At 39.8% G+C, this 20,277-nt stretch overlaps 1 protein-coding gene across 2 annotated transcripts in view; it reads left to right on the top strand.

The window, feature by feature from the left end:
* mpp7a (MAGUK p55 scaffold protein 7a) overlaps window positions 1–20,277 on the top strand; it is a 204,873-nt gene that overhangs the window by 108,358 nt on the left and 76,238 nt on the right. For both annotated transcript variants that reach the window (XM_055230120.1, XM_033985906.2), the window contains one exon: window positions 2,011–2,142. In XM_055230120.1, the coding sequence (XP_055086095.1) occupies window positions 2,011–2,142 (132 nt within the window). The remainder of the gene's footprint in view (window positions 1–2,010; window positions 2,143–20,277) is intronic.

Here is a 20,277-nt window from a genome sequence, read left to right on the forward strand (position 1 = left end):
AAGTCCCGAGAACCTGTCTGTCCATGTTCTATTGGACATGGACATTGTTCTGGAGAACACTAAACTAGGAAAACTTGGACAACAAAACCAGTTTATGTTGGAAAAGGATTTTATTGGAAGAAAATAGAGCCAAATGTCAATCACACCATTTGTAATGCCAATCAATTGGTAACTGTTGGACCAAACTAGAACCATTTAATAGTTGGTCCCATTTGGTCCCATTGGACCTCAGGAAATAACATAACACTGTAGAACTTTACTGATTCAATTAATATGTATTTTGCGGGCTTACACCATAGCCTCAGTATTTTCTTCAGGATAAATTATTAACAATTGATTTACAAGTCTGTATAGTCCAGACAATATTTATGATTACCAAATTACAATCACATTTTTTATTTTTTTTTTTAGAATCGACTAGACACAAAATGCTTGATTGTTGCAGCCCTAACTGAAATGTGTAGTTTGAGAGAATACTTGATTCAGGAAGAACATGCAAACTCCACACAGAATATCACATGTTAACCATACTGACTTTACAACTTGCCTCTTTTACAGCTCGGTGAAAACACTGCTTTAGACAATAATCACACTTGGCATTGTCTCGCCTGCTGTAAGCTATCGCCTGTCTCCTCCTCTCGTCTGCTCCCAGTTAGACACATCTTGAGCGTTGTCATAAACCACCAAACTCCTCATATGTCCTCCTCTCTCCCCTTTGCTCTCCGTTTGTCTGACGCTCCAGGTACAAGGAGTTTTTCTCACTTCACACTCGGAAAACCACGGAAAAAGCAGCACGCGTCCTGCCGCATCTCAGGCCGCGCACACAGTCGTCAAATAGTTCAGAAAAGTGATGGCTTCTATGGCATCATTCTCGTCCATTTCTCATGTCTGCTCGTGAAAGTGTGAAATATCAGAGGAGGATGACAACTCCACTATTTTATGCCCTTGTTGTGTCCTGAAAAGCGCTTGGAACAGTAGCCAACTTTGACCCTTGCTTTAGAAAACTTGTAGTGTGCAAAGCAGTATATAGGTCTGGGGGTCTGGTTTTAATCAGAGAGATGGGTGGACTGACAATAGACATTTAATGACAATGAATGCATGTAGCTGCTATACTGGTCCAACTTTTGGTCAAACCACTAGCCAGGACCATGACAACAATATATCATTATCCTCCCTGTAGAAGCTTGTTATTGTTTCTACTATATAGAGTTTGTTATTAAAATATCTCTCTAAAGGAACTGTAAAACATGAAAACAGACCTAGGTCATTTTAAAGGACACTCATTATGCAAAAATGTATTTTTGTGACCATATTTTCACCATGTTATAATGTTGTTTCCTCATTGATAGCATATCTGGAGTTGTATTTTTCATTCAAGCTTGTTTGATGAATCCTGTTTAGTAAGTTTGTGAATTTCTTGAATTTCCCAGGATTGTTAGATGACGACCTAAACCCAGTTCCCAATATTTGGGGCACACCACAGACTGTATGATAGAAGACGACTAAGAGTGTGACATCACCCAGTGTTTGGGAGTCAGAGTTTTGTATTCTGATTAAATTGCTCAATTGCAGATTAGCCTCTATAACTCAATTAAGCTCATTGAGTTATAGAAGCTAATCTGCAACCAAGGACAATATTTCAAAATATGAGCATAAAACCAAAGAGCCAATCAGGAGCAAGGCTATTGAAGGCATACATCTCCTTGCACTCGCAGTGCTGGATTGGCTGGTGGTATGTTATAAATCTCAGTGGGATTCTCCTTGTTAAGACAGTAGATTATATCGTTTGTTGGTATGGGTGATACGCCACCTGGATAATACTGTACCTCATTTCTAAAGCTTGAAGTCCCAGAAATGTTTACAAACCTACAAATGCCCCAATGTGTAGCACATTTTTTGTATGTCATGTCCCTGATGCCTTATCTGCATTTTCATCAATCTCTATCTGTCCCCAAAAAGCACTTAATTGGTCGTCTACTAAGTTAATTGTACATTGTGTCTTCTCTCCAGAGTCTTCTTACAGTCCATGACACTGTAGCCCAGAAGAATTACGACCCTGAACTACCTCCTCTGCCTGAAGACCTGGACGATGACGAGGACTCAGTGAAGATCATCCGCCTGGTCAAGAACAAGGAGCCTCTGGTAAGTTCTGCAACCCTTAATGAAGGCATCTTACACCACCTCTGCAAAATATACAGCACACATGGAAAAATGTGGGGAAGTGAAGACATTGGACCATCTTCAGGCAAAAGTCATATATTTTACACTGTATCAAAGTCTGTACATTTTATCTGACACAGGGGTTTAACTCTATGGCTTTGGATATGTCGAGCCGCCCTTATGCTGCACTGATATTGAACAGATGTGAAAACCAAAATGATCTTCTAGGATTTTGGGCATTTTAACCTTTTTGCACATTCAGAATAGGGAAGTAGCAGTAGTCTGACCCAGTTTGTGATTAACTTTCTCATGTGTCAGTAAAAGTGCTGTACCAGATTTTTATAGTTTTAAATCATAACTAGTTAATTTATTCAGTTAACAGTGGTTGACCACTTTTCTTCACAAACCTTATCCATTCCAATCATCTTAACTGTTCACCATGATGAGTTTATAAACACTTTTCACAACTCTCAGACGGAAGTTTGAGAGTCACAGCACTACTATGCACTATAGTATGCTAGCGGTGCACCAGATTTATCCTGGCTTGTGGGCAATAAAAACGGTTAATTAAATGTAGACAACACAAAGCAATCTCATGTTAACAAGAGCAATATATTTGTACTGGGGCAAAACTATCTATAATATATCTGTTTAATCCCTCAGTGGTCCAGGTCTGACCCATGGTAAACGCCAGTTAAAAAGTTTAATCTGTCAACTGGAAAACTATAATAACTATAATATATTTTATTACATGAAACCTCTTTAGTGCCCCAGTCCTTCCACATTGTCAGGACATTAATAGATGACCACATCTGCCATATTTCTCTTTAAATCAGAAAACACTCAAGGCGGCTTTGTATAATCCCAAAAGTCCCAAATACCTCTTGTCTTTGTCACCAAACATGCGTTTGAGGTATTTGCTTTGTGAGAATCTTACCCTCAACCTTGAAGTAGTATACACCTCAAACCCGACCACAATTGCCATGTAGTTTGGCCTGAGTATTTTGAGCTGGTTCGGTTTGGATGCGTACAAATGTGTCCTCTGTTCTCTCCTGGTTAGGCCGCTCTCTCTCTCATGTCCGAGCTCCTAGACACTGACACTGGCCACTGGGTCTCCGGTTCATTCTCACTCCACCCGTCTGTGCCGTCCTGGTGCCATTCCAAACATTCTTCACTACAAACCTGATGCTTGCTGTTTTGACCACAACCACAAATCTTTAATTAGTTCCTGCACCATTATGTAATTATCTTCATAACTTCTCCCAAACCCAAACAATACAAATCTACAGATGTTAAAGGATGATGGAAAGTTTGGTGCACTATACAACTCTTTCCTAGTCTGGTCTGACACCTTCTTGTATCCATCGAGATTTTATTGTTCTGCTTGGAAAGTTCCGCAATAGGACATTAAACATATCTATCTTGCATTAATTCAATTTGCGTTGTTTGAAAAACATCCATTCTTAGAGTGAGCATGCTCTCCTCTCCACAGATCTGACCAGTAATATGGCCTGGTGCCATCATCTGCTTGTCCACCCTGAGGATAGATACATTTAATGCCATGTTCTGGTAACAATCCAAGCAAAGCACTAACATCTCCATGGACACGAGCTGGAGGCAGATGTTGAATAGTGCACCTTTAAAAAATACTGTAAACTGTAAATTTAAAGTTACATTTTAAAAACATATAATATGATATAAGCAAAGCCAATGACATAGTATGAGTATTTTGAGCCTCCTTTCCATCCCGGTGCCGTCATTCCACACATTCCCTGGTCGTGTCAACTGTGCGACCACACCAGACCTGATTGTTGTTGGTTTGGCCCGGCTCACCACACACCTGTCATTATTTTCCGCTTGCCGGCATCATTATCGGAGTGGTAATGCTCCCGTTCTCCGGAGTGACCTCAGCCTCCCGTTCTGCCTGTCCGCTCTGTGCCATGTATGAGTCCTGCCCTCTGTCATCAGGCCCTCTTTGTTGTGTGCCTCCCTTTGATCAGGCCCGGACACGTCCCAACCCCGGCTCCTCTATTTTCACTTTGTGGTTCAGTCCTCACCGCCATGTTGGCCCGGGCCACACCCCAGGGGACGCCAGAACACACCTAAGCCATTTTTGGGTCTCTGCCCGATTGTTGCATGTTCAGTGGAACTACACAATAATGTGGCTTAGAGGAATTCTGCACATTGTCGAGGCGGCTTCCTGGACTGGCCCCTGGACCGCTTTAACTCAAACCATTATGTGATTTATACAGGGCCCAGTTAGCTTAATCATTTGGCTGGCTATGGGTCATGACGTAAGCTGGTTGAGTGATTTGGCTCTCGGTACAACGTAAACGCACATTTACGATGTGTTAGATTGTGGATCACTGCGCCACAGCCCCTGTGTTAATTATAGATGTACACTATAGGGACCGCCATATATTCGACTTAGTGGGTTTAAGGCACAGTCTGTGTATTGTGTGCTCAGTCCCCAGTCGTATAAAAAGGATTTTGCTGAGGTCAACACAAGGCTAGAGCAAGTAGATATAATATAGATAGCTGATGTATAGTATCTGTGGTTAGATCCTAAAAAGTCATCTCTGCTATGTACATTATCTTCATCTATCTTTATCTAATGATTATACTGTAAAGTTGTGCCGCTTGACCTCACAGCAGACATAGTATGTAAAATAATGACTAAAACCACATTATCCTACTGTTACTCAAAACAACTGTAGTAAATTATTCAAAATATTGGCTATATTTACTACTCTGGTATAAAGCTTGACGAACAAATACTCCTGTGTTTGGTTGTGATTAATGCACTGCTATCAGATTTGTTTTTTTTTAAGTGATGCATGCTCATTGGTCACCTATCATTTATAAATGAGATAAAATTTCTTTTATCTCAGATTACAGAGTTGAGTGAGACAGGCCATATGTGTTCTGATTGGCTAATCCACCTGTCAATCACACCCACCAAACTCACATCTTTGTATCCTTCGTTAAAGAAGTGCGTATTCTGGATCCCAGGCAACCTCCTCCCTCTTGTTTCCATAGAAATGTTGTTCATAAAACATATCTATCTCCATGGAGAATGTTCTGAAGTATGTTTTAACGTTCTATTTCCATCGAATCGTGTAGGTGATGAGCCACCTCCAGAAGGTTTGCATACTGTACCTTTAAGTTTATTTTGACATTAAAAGGGGGAATTTGTAATTCATGTCCGATCTTTCTCAATAACTAATACGATTTTTAGATTATAAGAGCCAAGTTTTCATAAGTGCATCCATAAAAGGTTGTTTGTTGATGTAAATAATACTGCTCTATCAAACATAAATGTATAACACTTGAGCCATGTCACTCCCTCCACTACTGCCCCGTGTCTGCCTGGGTCTGGACCGGGCCTGGATTGCAGCAGGACATCAGCCATGCATTTGTTTTTACTTCTGCTTTTCTCTTCTGTGTAAACAGACGTACAGTGTAGTCACTCCTGTGGGAACGCAATATGTGTATGCCTGTAATTACATAGCACAAAGCAGTACTGCAGTTAGCCCCATTACAGGCTTTATTTAATAAGACACATCTCTAAAGGGCTTTTCTCTTGTGTTTGTACCCTGGTTTATACGCAAAACCTAAATCTTACTATTAACACCTCACCCGTGCCCACATAATACAGTCAGACTAACACTTGGGGACTATAGTTAGGACCTCTGGGAATGGAGCTGCTCTGGTGGCTCTTGGACTTTTACTGCTACTGCTGCTGCTCTGGACAATGTGAATATATGAAGGTTAGGTGGAACTGCTTCTATATACAAGTGCAAACTAATTGTCTCGGTATAATTGGTCTTTTTATTGTTCGGAAATGAATAGAAAGAATGTTGCCAGGAAAGTCCCCTTGGAACCATACCGTTTAAAGCATCCTCGTAAGGTCAAAATGAGTACGTTTGACCACTATACAAATGCTAGTGGAAAAAGCTTTGTAAAGACACGGTAAGTGGAGAGGTGGACAGTGACAGCAGTATAGTTAAAAAAAATTAATTAATAAAAAAACAAAATTGGTATGTATATATGGTATGGATCAGTCATTCACAAGTTTGGACAAACTTATTTTCATTTTTGTTGCTTCTTTATTTCCATGATTATTTACATTATAGATTCTCATTGAAGACATTAAAACTATGAATGAACATGTTTGGAAAGTGGTAAGCAAAAACTAAACTCGAAGTAACTCAAAACTTGCTTTAGATTTTTTTAAATGTCTTGATCACTGCTTTGCACTCTTGGAATTTGTTAACGCTGACAAGGAACGCTTCTGAAGTGAAAGCCTTTTTAGGAGACGTCATCAAGAAGCTCATTGAGAGAAGGCCAAGGGTTTGCGAAGCAAAGGATTTCGAGAATTTGAATAGATTTAAAAAAAATTTTATTTAGTTGGGGTTTTTTTGAATTGTTTTTTGCTCTATAATCCATATGTCTTGCTTTGTATATTTGACATCTTCCATATGTATTTAAATGTAGAAAGTAGTTAACATAAAGGGAAAAAAGCATTGAATCTGATGGTGTGCCCAAGCCTTTGACTGGTAGTACTGGTAGTGCTGTGCTTGGAGTTGTATTTTTGCTTCATTTGCACTTGTTTAATTAATTCATAATCTTTTCTGAGCTCGTAAAAATGTTCCTTTTGCATTTTACCCAGATCATTGCATCACAGGTAAAAATCCAGATGTCTTTTCCACAGTTTTAGTCCTCAGGATTTGGCTCTATTTGCATAGTGTTCACATTTCCTAATGGCTTCTTCTGTTTACTTTCTGATTGTTGATTCCAGTTGCTGACAGCAGAGGGAGCTCCAGTGCTTAAACGCCTCCTTGTAAACTGATGTGAAGATTGCGCTTTGTAGATATTATTTTGAATTAGAAACTATGATATGCAATATATTTTCTGAACAGGCACAATGTTTTGAGTCCTCTACCATTAATCTGTGTTGCACTAGGGGTAGGCAATACAGCTTTGACATTTTTTGGAGTTTTGTGATAATGGCAATTGGTAATCTGACAAAAATGTGCTAAAATGTGTCTTGAAAAGTATTTGAGGTTTAAGTATCAGACAAATGTGAAAGGACTGTAGAATTACCCATGAAGGTGCAAAAATATAACTTTATACCTTTGTTGGAAAGAAGACATGTGTTCATCTATATTTCAATCTGCTCTTTTCAATCTACACTTTTGAAGAATGTTTTGTTATATGATTCTAAGCAAAATACCCAATATTCAACATTTATTTGCATATCTTCAAGACAGCATTCATAATATTATTAATAGTTTGAATTATTTCCCACCTCTATGTTACATGAACTTTGGAATCAAAAAGTGAGACAGTTAAAAGAAAAAAAAAGATATATTTGTAAATCTGATCAAATGAATACTACATTTTCAGTCCCAGTCCCAAAAACGACTTGCTGTCTGTGAAAGACTGTATTGAGTTATTTTCCACTGATCCTCTGGTGGGTCAGTCCAAGCTTTGCCCACAGCCCTTTAAACATGGCACAAGTTGTCGTCCGGTTTGTCTTAAAGGGGAAATTGAGCCTAATGAATCCTAATGAAATGTGGATGGGAACATAATAATGCAGTCAGCAGGTCAGCTCCTCACAGCCATGTCAGTCACACAGCTCCAACATTCACCATGTTTATATGCATGGCAGGAAAACCAGGCCTAGTCCAGTGTAAAACGTTTTATTAAAATGTATATAAACCCTACAATCAAATTGTCCTGAATTGAATCTCAGACATCCCAAAACACATCTGTAGAAGCTGGCATGTACTGTGATTTCCACTCCATGTAACATTGCAGTCCGATTTACATTAGGCGCAGACTAGGAGCGGCATTCAACTGCACAGGGTAAGAAACAGCCAGGCAAATAGCAGACATGTGTTGGGACATTTACTTACTCATTTTAGATCAGCAGCAACCACAAACTATGGCCTCTCCACTGAACACTCACTGAGCACTTGTTTTGTTAGTCTGCTACGTTTTAGTGAAAACTACCAGTGCTTCAGTTTGTTTATTTGTACAAGAAAGAGGAAATGAGTAACCCAGTTTGTATCTGAAAATCAAATGCTCATTGTAAAGGAGATGCCACTTATCTATTTCTGACAAAAGTGTGGTTCAGACATGCTGGCACTCACGATGCGCGGCACAAATTGAAGCAGCCTTGCATCTGCACTGGGGGTTTAAATTGAGCAGCAGCAGGTAAACTCTAGAGAAACATTGATGCAGACGAGAGCGCAGTTTGGTCTTCCAGGCTGAATTTCCACTAGCTGCATTTTGAAGTAACGTTACTCTTACTTGAGTATTATTTTTGGCTACTCTACCCACCTCTACCCGGACTTCTCTGTGCTTGTACACGTAGTGAGTGCTTGGTAGTGATTAAGAAGTACTTTTTAACTCACCATATACAGTCAGACTGAGCAGTGACATCACAAGACTGTAAAATATCTGATTTCCCCTCTCTCACTCGTCCTCCATATTTCTGCCTTGTCCGGGGTTTGTGAGCACGCACACATCCTCTAAGTGACTCATTTGTTATGCTAATGGTGATTAGTGAGCGTTCAGCGGCTGATTAATTGCAGACATTTTTAATAGCATGACATCACAGCGCGTTACAATGAAAACCTGAATCTTCATCTTTTTCACAATTCCATGCTTTAAAAAATAGTCATAATAATTATTGAAGTGAATGCAGTGGTTAACAAAATAGTAATAATTTTGCATGAAGAATCTGTTAGTCATGAGAGCGCTAACTATAGAAAAAAATTAATGAAGACCTTGAAAAAAAATGAATAAAAGAAAAAAATGTCATTTAAAGGTTCACTATGTAACTACAAACAAAATATCCTATCAAAAAACCTGCTACCTCTGTATGTTTTATGGATACGTTTAATGCCATATTGTGTAACATTCTAAGCAAACCAGTAACACCTTCATGAAAACAAGAATATTGGCCTATACCCTCACCCTTAAAAGTTATACAGGGCAACTTTTAAATATTTCGAGGTCATGATACTGTTTGAGATGTATATTTTTACAGTGCATCGCGGGCGCGCTCCCAAAGCTTCTGATTTATTAACTCAAGTGTCAGGACAATGGAATAATTAGGTTTGGAGAGACGTGAGCACAGTCGTGTCCTTTTATTGGAAGAATGTGTTGTTTTGGATCGGGTTGCCTGCCGTCGTAGTGGGGGTTTGAGCTGGAGCAGAGTGGGCTACGTCAGGTCTACAGCTTGTGGCCTCTGGTGATAAAGGCTCACTAATAAGACACACATCTGCGCACCGGTCTTACACAAATGATGTCCCCAAGCCAGAAATATGGCTCTGAGAGGGAGGGGCCGGCACACAGTTCAGACAAACATGGAACAAGTCATCTGCAATCCATTTCAATGAGCACACAATGGTGGATGCAACAAATAAGAACTTGTCAACTTGCTTCAATAAATTACAACTACTTCAATGGTTACTACGGTAAATGTTTTACAAAGCTTTTGACCCTCAAATATGCCAGAGCATTTTTCTTTTTTATGTGATAAATTATCTCTATATTTGCCAGTTAAAGGTGCACTATGTAACTTGTTCTGACGTGGGGTCCATGACATGCTTGTCTCCATGAAGATGTTGACTTTTGGCTTAGAATATTTCACAATATGGCATTAAGAATAAGAAGGCTAACATTAACCTTTAAGAATCACTTTGTCTATTTGGCATCTTGACCTGTTTGAAATTACAGCTTCAAAAATCAGGCTCTTTGCAAACCACTGCATTGCATTAAAAATGTTATTTCACAAAGCTAATAAAGTGCAGTGCAATACGTCAGGTATTTGGTGCATCTTAAACTTTGTGTTTAGAATAATTGCCCTTGTGAATTCAAACTTTTTTTTAAATGTTTTATTTAGTATTTCTTTGCATTGTGAGTTAATGTCATTTTAGCTGACACTGAAGCCTCCTCTGCTCCTCTCCTCTACACTGCTCATCCCTGCTGCTCCTCTCCTCCGCTTCTCCTGTCCTCTGCTCCTCCTCTACTCCTCTCTTCGGCTCCTCTCCTCTTCTCCTCTGTTCCTCTACTCCTCTTCTTCTCCTCTTCTCTTCTCTCCCCTCTGCTCTTCTTCTCCTCTCCTCTGCTCCACTTCTACTCTCACCTTCTCTTCTCCGCTCCCCTCTCCTCCCCTCTGCTGTATGCAGATATGCTGCATTGATTTGTTTTGTTTTAATGAATGAAATAAAATATTAAATTGAAATTAAATTGAAATTGAAAATTGAAACTGCTCCTCTTCTCCTCTCCTCTGCTCCCCTCTGCTTCTCTGCTCTTCTGCTTCTCTTCTCCTCTCCTCTGTGCCACTTCTCCTCTCATCTTCTCTTCTCCTCTACTCCTCTTTTACTCTCCTCTGCTCCTCTCTACTCCTCTCCTCCTCCTTTCCCCGCTGCCCCTCTCCTCTGCTCCCCTCTACTCCTTTTTTCCTCTCCTCTGCTCCCCTCTGCCCCTCTCCTCCGCTCCCCTCCGCTCCTCTCCGCTCCTCTCCTCTACTCCTCTCCTCTACTTCTCCTCCCCTCTACTTCTCCTCCCCTCTGCTCCTCTTCTCTGCTCCTCTTCTCTGGCCGCTCAGATGCAGATGTCCATAGCAGACCCTCCTCTCTGTAGCCTGTCTCCTCCATACTGGTATTTACTTTACACACCTCATCTTCAGCCCTCCTCCCACTACTGCTCCATCTGCTCAGGACATTAAACCCAATTTCTGTTGTTGTATGTAATGTGTAGTGTAGATTTATGGAGGTACTAATGCTTTTAAGAGATTACAACTTCCTGTAAGTAAATCTACCGGCCTATAGTTGGACACTGTTTGAACATACTGTGAGTGAATCAAAGACTGCAGAGGAGCTAATGATTTCTCCGCCTTGTCATCCTGTGTGTATGCTAACTGACACAAGCATTACTTTCAACATATTAGATGTAAAACCATAGCTCAAAAATACATATATTGGAGAGGTGTGTAGCAAGAACATTTTCAACTCAATGTTTTAAGCAAGAACACTGAGTTTGTTTGTTTTCTTTAAGCACTTCATGTAGTTAATCTGAACTGATGTGTAGCTTTAATTTTTAACTTTGGGCCTTAGGTAGAGAGCAGTTACCAGTTATTCAAAAGAGACCTTATGTAAAATAAACATTTAACCATGTTATAGTAGCTTCTATTCTCATTTACTTGAAGTTGTATTTAGAGTGATTCATGCTTCAAGTTTGAGTCATCTTTATTCTCCTGTTCAAGACATCATTGCTCTGATCAACTTGCATTTTCACCGTCACCTCCTCTTTATTTACTTTATTCTCCACTTTTATTTTCTTAATCAGTGATATGCGTTGGCCAGGGTTGCGTAGCCAAATCTGCTACTTGCTAGGATGATCTGCAGCTATCCATAGGAGGGTCTGACCATATGCATCACTTTGTTGGGATGACGTTTATGGAGACGTACCGTAAAGATACAGGCGGCAATTGGTCATAATACCTCATTGGGCACAGCATATTTCAAAGTAATATACACATACAAATTCTGCTTAATCTCCCTTCAGGATAATAACTTTTGCTGTAAATGAAAAATAAGAATGGCGTTTATCATCCTGGACAAAAAACACCCATAAGCAGTGAATATTTAACAGGATCGGCTAAATGCCCACCACTCTTTGCTTTTGCCTCTGCTGACATGTTTTTTCTTCATTCTTACTGGATCCTCTTGCACAATTCAATGGAAAGTCTAACCACACAGTATATGCCAGGCCTTTCTAATGACATCTATGCAAGGCTCTCCCTGGCACTGGTTTGGACGGATCAATGCAGATGTACCCAGCCTGGCACGGCCTCCCAGACAAATCCACACCACTGGCACTACCACGAAGCGGCCTGGGCTTCCCATTAGACAACCCGGAATAACACAGGAACATCATGTCCAGTATTATGGTTTTACTCTTTGTAAACAGTGCTTTTATCCAGCAAAACACCCTAACAATATTTGGTTAGACAGAATAATGGTCTTGATTTGATTTGCAATGACCTATTTAAAGGTGCGCCATGCGTAGAGTTCGCCGCCAGCTAGTCTCCATGGAGATTCTTGTACTTGGCAGTTAACTTGTCTATCTCCTTAGAGACAAGCAACATTAGCAGGAAACGTTACAGGTCATATCTGAGGAGTATAAGAATGTATATATGTACCTTTTAAGGTATTTCTGGTACTAAAAACATCCAAGGTAACAACTTTTCCACAGAGACAAGTAGGTGACAGATGCTCCACCAGAAAAGAGACGTTGTGCAACTTAAAATCAGGCCTGGATTTCATCTTAATATTTCTGATCGATCTCGAGATCTATTTTATTTCTTAATTGAGGCCAATTTATTTGGGAGCATATATTTTTTCTCATTTCTAATGAAATATTTTACACTGGAAATACTTGAATAAAAAAAATTGAAAATCTGTTACAACTGGCAGGAAGGTTAAATAATCTACACATAATTGGTAAAGAAATTCATTTCTCATGAAATCAAGATTTATTTGTTTTTCCTAGATCTCACAGTTTTGGGAATGATTTGTTTATCAAGCAGCATTCCTTGAAAAACGCTCACTGGAATCATTTATTGGCAGTTTGACTCTTCACGCTTTTCTCATCTCCACACTGGGACGTTCTGTCATTCACTCTACCTTGATTAGAACTGTTGCCGTCAGTCTAAACATACACGCATAGCTCCTTTACTGTTGTTTTGAGTGTAGGAAAACGGATGGATCAGAATGTAAGAAGTGACTGGTCTATTGTCTGTTTACATCATGAGTGGAAAGAGGAGGCAGAGCAATGACACATGCGCTGGATTAATGCGATTACAGCAGACAGCACACATGGTAGCGTTTTACACATAGGCTCCTGCGCTTTAAAGGCAATATATCTTTCACTGATGGATTAAGCTGCAGCGTCCAGGGAGCGGAGCAAGATGGAGAAGAGCAGTGAACAGCTACAACAGATGAGAGAAGCAATGGGCCGACAGGATCTAAAATCAGAGAAAACAATATCGCAATGGGCTACTAATGTATTTATTTATTTTGCTCATGTTGATACATTTTAAAGGTGCTATAACTCATTTTTACTGTGTCAAAAATGTGAAAAACAGAAGTTTATTTGAAATGGTTTGCAGTGATCCTCGGTTACCTTATGCACTCCGAGCATACTAATTATTCACTACAATGAGTTTGTGAGGTTTTTTTCATAACTTTCAGAGACCAGAGTGGAGTTTTGCAGTCATGATAAAGTTGTCAACAATGATCATGCTAACTGTGTACTTCCCAGTTCTTGGACAGTAAAACACTTTATAATTTAATGCAGACGATACACAGCAGTCTTGTGACAATATATCTGTACTTAAAGTTTTCAAGTTTTCTTTCATTGTTTTATTTTTATTGCACATTTCCCAAACGTTCAACATGATTAACAGCTAATGACTATACACTGTGAATGTGTATTGGCCCAAATAGTTGGTAATAACTTACCATAGGCTTTCTGTAAAGTCTATTGTTGTTGTTCCGTGAAATTGTTACTGCCAACCCACACATTGCAAACCTTTCTTTTACTTTTCATTAAAATAACACATTTAATGCCAATGCAAGCCATTTCTTTTCTATTTTAAGGCATTTAGTTTTCACAGATAATGAATAGGAAAGTAGGAAAGCTCTGTTGAACAAAACGGTAGTATTAGCTGTAAGGTCAAGATTGCCTGCTTGTGGACATTTTGGCATTTACGTTTCACCAACCTTCAATCCGCACAGTTTTCTCACTGTCCATCAACAGATGAGGCATTGAAGAAGTCAGTCTGTTTTGTAGCTCCACTGTGAAAATGTAAATTTATCACACTTATGATTATGGGAAAAAGTATTCATCAAAATAATTTTGCCAAATTGGCTATTTGAATAATTGTTATCTGGGCTATATAAAGCCTTTGAAACCCGTACCAAATAATAAAGACTGTGGCAAGAGAAAATCAAAATTGCAAAAATATATTTATTTATTTATTTATTTATTTTTCCCAGTAGTATAAAGGCCCAGATTTTTTTTCTCCATGTATTTGAGGAAAATATGTCTTGCCCCTGGAGAGATGTATTGTATAAGCCGCTCTTGAGGTCAAAACATGTCAGCTGTGTATGATCTGCATCAAATTAGAAAGTCTTTTCCGTGATCAGGAAGTGCACATTAGCATGCCAAGTGTTGTTATTTTACTGTCCCGGCAACTCGCACTGGTCTGGTGAGTGAGGAATAACTTTGGACCACTGGAAACCATTTAGCATAAACTAGTTCTATTTTTCATATTTTAAGACCATAAAAATCAAATACAGTGCCTTTAAATTTGTAATTTTCTATCTAGAAGTTTTCAGTGAGCATATTTTTACCTTATTTGGTTAAAACATAACTTTTGAAAAATTTGAAAAATTTCAGTGTATACTCAAAATAATTGTTTGACTGATTGACTTATTTTAAAAAGTATCATTAGTTACTGCCCTATCTATGACGTAACCTAGCAGCTTGGTCACTGCCTGCCAGCACATTACAGCAGACAGATGACTATTTTTTGTCTGACACACTGAGCTGTTGCACCTCTCTGCTGTTGATTTGCAAAGGCGAAAACACTCTGCCTTCAAAACCACATGTGAACCTTTCTCCGCTCCCCATTCGCCTGCCTCTCAAAGCCGACCCTCTCCCTCTCATCCTGTGTAATCACCAACTTTACCAACACACACCCACATCCAGCCAGCCCCCTGCACAGCTGAATGTTCCCATTGTTACCCACTCGTACGCTACCCACAACGCTTTGCAAATGAGAAGTGACATGTGAAAGTGCTGTTTTCTCTGCTACACGGCTAACGCTAAACAATCCACCTAGTTTTCTTACTGTCCATCAAGGAGCCTGGCATTGATCAGAAGAAAAAAAAAAAAAGCTTAACATCTGTTTTGTGAATAGTGCTCCAGTGTGAAAATGTGTGAGAACACATCACAACATATCTATTCATCTGAAAAACTGACTATTAAAATAATTGTTGATTATTTAATCTGTACTATACAGACTCAAAAATGCATGATAAAATAACAAATTGACATTGGCTTTAGTAAAGATATACACTACAATACACTATAACTTCACAGACCTGATGCAATGTTCAGTAGTTTCATTAGCAAAATTTACACCAACTGTGATAGCTCTCTGAAGGGGGAGTGACTTAGTGTGGGGAGCAAAGGGAGGGGAGACACAGAGCATCAAAAACATATCCACAACTAATGAAATTTTTACATTGTTTTCTGCAAATATTACATTTTCAAAACTATAAAAGGTAGCATATTTTTCCTTTGTCTGGTTAAAAGTATGTTTGAAAAATCTCAATGTACAATAAAAATAATAGTTTTTGTAGCTGACTTATTGTCCTTCGTTGAATGTCCCCATTGTTACCTGTTCACCGCTTCCCACAACTCTTAGCAAATGAGAAGTGACATGTGAAGGCGCTGTTTTCCCTGCTACACAGCTAACGCTAAACAATCCACTCTGAGATGGACTACTTACCGTGACACAACTGTCTCTTTGTATACTCCCAGACACACAATGACTGCATACCTGGCACTGTCCACGATCTAGCGACGAGGCTGCAGTCAACACGGTGATTCATGTGCTCAGATGGAAAGAAAGAGCGGTTTGTGAGACAGCGTATCCACCTGTCTGAAGAAGTGGAGTTGTGTTTTTTTAGTCACACGGTAATGAGTGAGAGTTTGGCCCAGAAAGAGGAAGAGTGGGTGGGGAAGACAAATGGAGGTGCGCGTTGAAGTCACCTCTGCACTACATTACCTGGCAGCGATCCCGGGAATGGTCCATAATCATCGTAATTATGAGCCACCATTTCCCTCTTTCTCTGTATACTTGTTAATTACAGCTGCGGGGTCAAGACCAGGGTTAAAGAAATAAAGTTGAAACTGGAGACTGTGTTGGACAGACTAGGAATGAGGAAGCTGGGGGCTGTTAGCTGATTCTTTTGACTTGTAATTGTACTTTCTTAAATGGTACAGGTAGAAGGCATCACAGGGGGCAGAGCACAGCTTGGTATATGGTTCTGCAAATGATGTATGTATGGCAACATTCTACTATCATTCCAAATTTGTATATGAACTCGATTGCACATTAGTACAGATGTAAAAATAATCCCATATAAAGCTAATTTGAGTTTAAAAAAACATAGGTCCATGGATAAAAATTTGACCAAAGCAAAGAAACACATTTTGTCTACCCATAGTTCTGCCATTGCCAGACTTCCTAAATATGGTTGTCCAGGGGCGGAGCTTAGCGTTTCATGTCACTCAAGGCTAACTACCGTCATAATCAGCAGATATAATTACAGCAAATGTTAAGATTCAGCAACACTGACAGTATTTTTTGTGATCTGTGAAATACAGTTAACTAATACCTTTGTTAACATGTTTATTTTGTTGAAAAAATGATAGCTCAGTTTTGCCAAGACCCAGTTAGCAAGCCTATCACAAAGCACTAAACTTACCTGTTCATAAACCTAACCCCGATTCTACCTTAACATGATTGTGAAAAAAATATATTCAACATTTGTGAGCATTTTTTAGACCTGGCAACACAGGTGAGTAGGAAAACAAAAGATAAAATGCCAAACTTTAAGGTGTATAACCTCTATACTGACAAAAAAATTGTACATAAACTTATGATTATACAAATTACAAGACATAAAATAGATATCAATGGCCTGTTTTATTTGTTTTTGTCTGCAGTAGTGATACTTGCCCATTCCAAATGACAGTTTCAACCTTAACTGTTTGTGCTCATACCTCACCACAATAAGGTCCCGCATTTGAATCCCTGGCTAAGTGAAGTTCCAGCGTCAGTCGACTGAAGCAGGGGTCAAAGACAGAGGACAAGTTTTCCTATCGGGACAGTAAAGTTTACCTTAACCTACCTTAAGACGCTTCACTTATTGGGCTTGCTTAAAGAGTTTAAGACAACAATAACTACAGCACAGAGCTATCATATTAAAGTCAGGACAGCATAAGAAGGTATGATTGAAAGCAATTGTATTCGGAAGACCGTCGTTTTTTTCTTGGACATCTGGAGAAGAGTATGACATGTGTTTCTACTACCCTTGTCCTTAGAGCTCCAAACACAGCAGTCAACAGAGCCGTGGGCAGGAGTTTATTGTCATCGTCACACTTTGGCTGGTGAGTGACTTCATGCCAAAACAAATCAGCCTCGCGCTCATGTTTGTTTTCCCCTGTTGCTCTCAATTTGGAGGCTGAAATAATGTTTGTCAAATGCCACAGTACTTGCTCGAGTTCAGAGCCGATGTTTGGAGTAGCCCTCACTAGTTCAAGAGTAGACTGAAATGGAGCTACAGGCTTGTTTCCCTCAGTAGATTGGGGTGAGGAACTTTGTCTACAGTGTTGCTTCTGACCTCTTTCTTTCAGGCTACAAACAAAGTCATAACTTGTGATATAGTGGATTAAAGAAGTCTCATTTGTAACTGACTAACGTTAAGATTGTAAGTACACAATTTGATTATTTTTTATTGGATAAAGAAAAATACTCAAATTGGTGTTGATATGGGTACTATATGTTTTGTTTAAAATTGTAGCCTCAAGAGTTTGCAGTCATTTTAAATGCTTTTGACAAATTGTAATATTCCATTTTGAGAAGTGATGATAGAAATCAGTATAGTGTCATGTATCACCTGTCTAATATTGATCTGAACTGCTTTCACATATACATTTGTAACTGTGACACAATGGGATTGCCAAGTGATGATGTCATGACTTATTTTAGCTACTTTCACTTTTAGATCCCTACAGTTTGCAGTGTGATGTTTCATCAAATGCCGATGCAAACTGTATTACTATCATTGTTTGAAAGATTGTCCAGAGAATCTATCAATATCAATAGACCCGAATTAGAGATGGACAAATATGGTTTGATAATTTTCCTAAAATTATGATAAACTCAGTTACTGTCTACACAGTGCGCTCTTTACACAGTGCACTGCTCTACATATCATATTTGACATTGACATTCAAATCAGTGATTTGTTGACCCCCACACACGGATTAGAGCAGTGTAGTCACGTTTAGTGCAGTGCACTCATCTCACTGAAGAGTTAAAAGCCTTCATATATGTCCTTTTATTGAGGTTTGGCCCAAACAAAATAATGGCCTATGCCAACCATTAAGTCTGTCTTTATGATTTATAATGCAGCTGAGGACTGTTTGATATTGCAGAGCAGACATGGTGACTATCAATAACACAGTCTTGATTTGTGGCAGGGAGGGCCACACAGAGCTGCCCCGGCCTTGTGACGTGCACATGCCTCGCCAACTCCCGCCGCCAGCCTTCTCGTCATCTGCACAACCAGAGCCAGCCTCTATCCATCCATCCCATCAGCCAGAGGGCTCTGCTAATTGCCCCACCAAGCCTGCCAGACCATCACTGCGGCTAATTCCATCCAAGCTAACGGGACATTAGCGTTAGCCTCTTATCTGCTAAAGTTTCATGGCACTACCGTTTGCTGACAGTTCTCTGGATGGCGCTCGCTTTTCCATTACATTGTGTTTAATCTATGCCGGGCCTTAAACATGAGCAGATCCAAATCTCGGGCAATAGTCTGTAGACTCTATGAGGTGTGAGCCATTTGTCATCACATACTAACTGTGGCGGCCATGTGTTCTGCAGAGGTGATGGCGCGATATGGACACTCGTCATCAGAGCGAGCCAGAGCCAACCCAACAATAACAATCAAGGGCATCTGTGTGCTCGGAATAGCACTATGCAGTCTGCTGCATATGGAGCTGATCAGGTCAGGTTGAGAGGCTTGGATCGCCTTAACGATGACTAATTGACCGCAGCTAGAAAGCCCTGCTTCGACCAAGATGACCTCTTTCTTCTGATAATTTCCAATACCCACAGATTTCTGAGCAGATCTGTTCTATTTCTGCATTTCTTCATCAACTCAACCTCCAACTTTATTTTTTTATTCCTTTGTTGGATCATGGAAACCAATAGTGTAAATTTACAAAAGCGAGTCACTTGTTCTATGCTGAATATAGAAAATGGATTGCTGTTTTGTCTTTGTAACTTGTTCTACTAGGCAACTGATATGTGTTGCCCAGGGACTCAACACAGCATGCACTCAAGGTTTGAACAGTGAGAGCTCAAACCCTTGTTGTCGTAATTGTTATTTTATTATATATCTCTCTTAGGTCATTTTTACACATGTCACTGCTCTCTGTGGAGCAGCCCCAGAGCACAACAGATTTAGGTCTTTTAACTTCACTGTTGGGTAAGTCCTTTTCACCCCAAACGCCACATGCCAACATATGTCCATGACAACAGGCTTCAAGCAGACAGAGCCCCACAAATATACACACACTCATTTCCCTATTAATAAGCAGTGGTCTTTTCTTTGACATATGACTAAATACAACACAAGGGTGATGCACATTTAAGGCAGAGCAGAAAAAGAGCGGCACAGACAGGCCAGAGGAGATGTGTATCCAAATTTCCTCTTCAGGTGAACATTTCAAATGATCCACTCATTCATACAAATGTAGTCCGAGCTCTTTTTATCCAATTTGAGGTCAGTTGCATTCACACCACACTCGCCCTACGAGTGAAGCCACTCCACTCCTGTTTCAAGCGCTCTTGGACGTCCATTTGTATAGGTCCAGAAGGTGGCTGTTGGGTTCTTTTAAATCGACTAATCTAGTGGCAGTGTGAAAATTACCTTAAACAATTTAAAGTTTCAACAGTAAACATCATGTATATGTACTATGTCTCAGTTGTACTAAATGTGGAAGAGGGCATGCCACTTTCCCAGTATCTGCAGTTTAATCTGACAACAAGGCCACGCCATCCATCCCTAACAGCACAGCAGTGTTTTCATCATGTCATTTTCCATGTGAGCCCTGCGGAGGAGACACTTGATGGTTTAGTGGCGCGGCGCCTCGTCTCTAATTGTGAACATAGTGTGTCCCATTCATCAGGCTGAGCCACTGTCCAGTATCCATCATCCCGTCTGAGGT

The sequence above is a fragment of the Periophthalmus magnuspinnatus genome, chromosome 20 (genome assembly GCF_009829125.3).
Source record: "Periophthalmus magnuspinnatus isolate fPerMag1 chromosome 20, fPerMag1.2.pri, whole genome shotgun sequence".
In the NCBI taxonomy this organism is placed as follows: domain Eukaryota; kingdom Metazoa; phylum Chordata; class Actinopteri; order Gobiiformes; family Gobiidae; genus Periophthalmus; species Periophthalmus magnuspinnatus.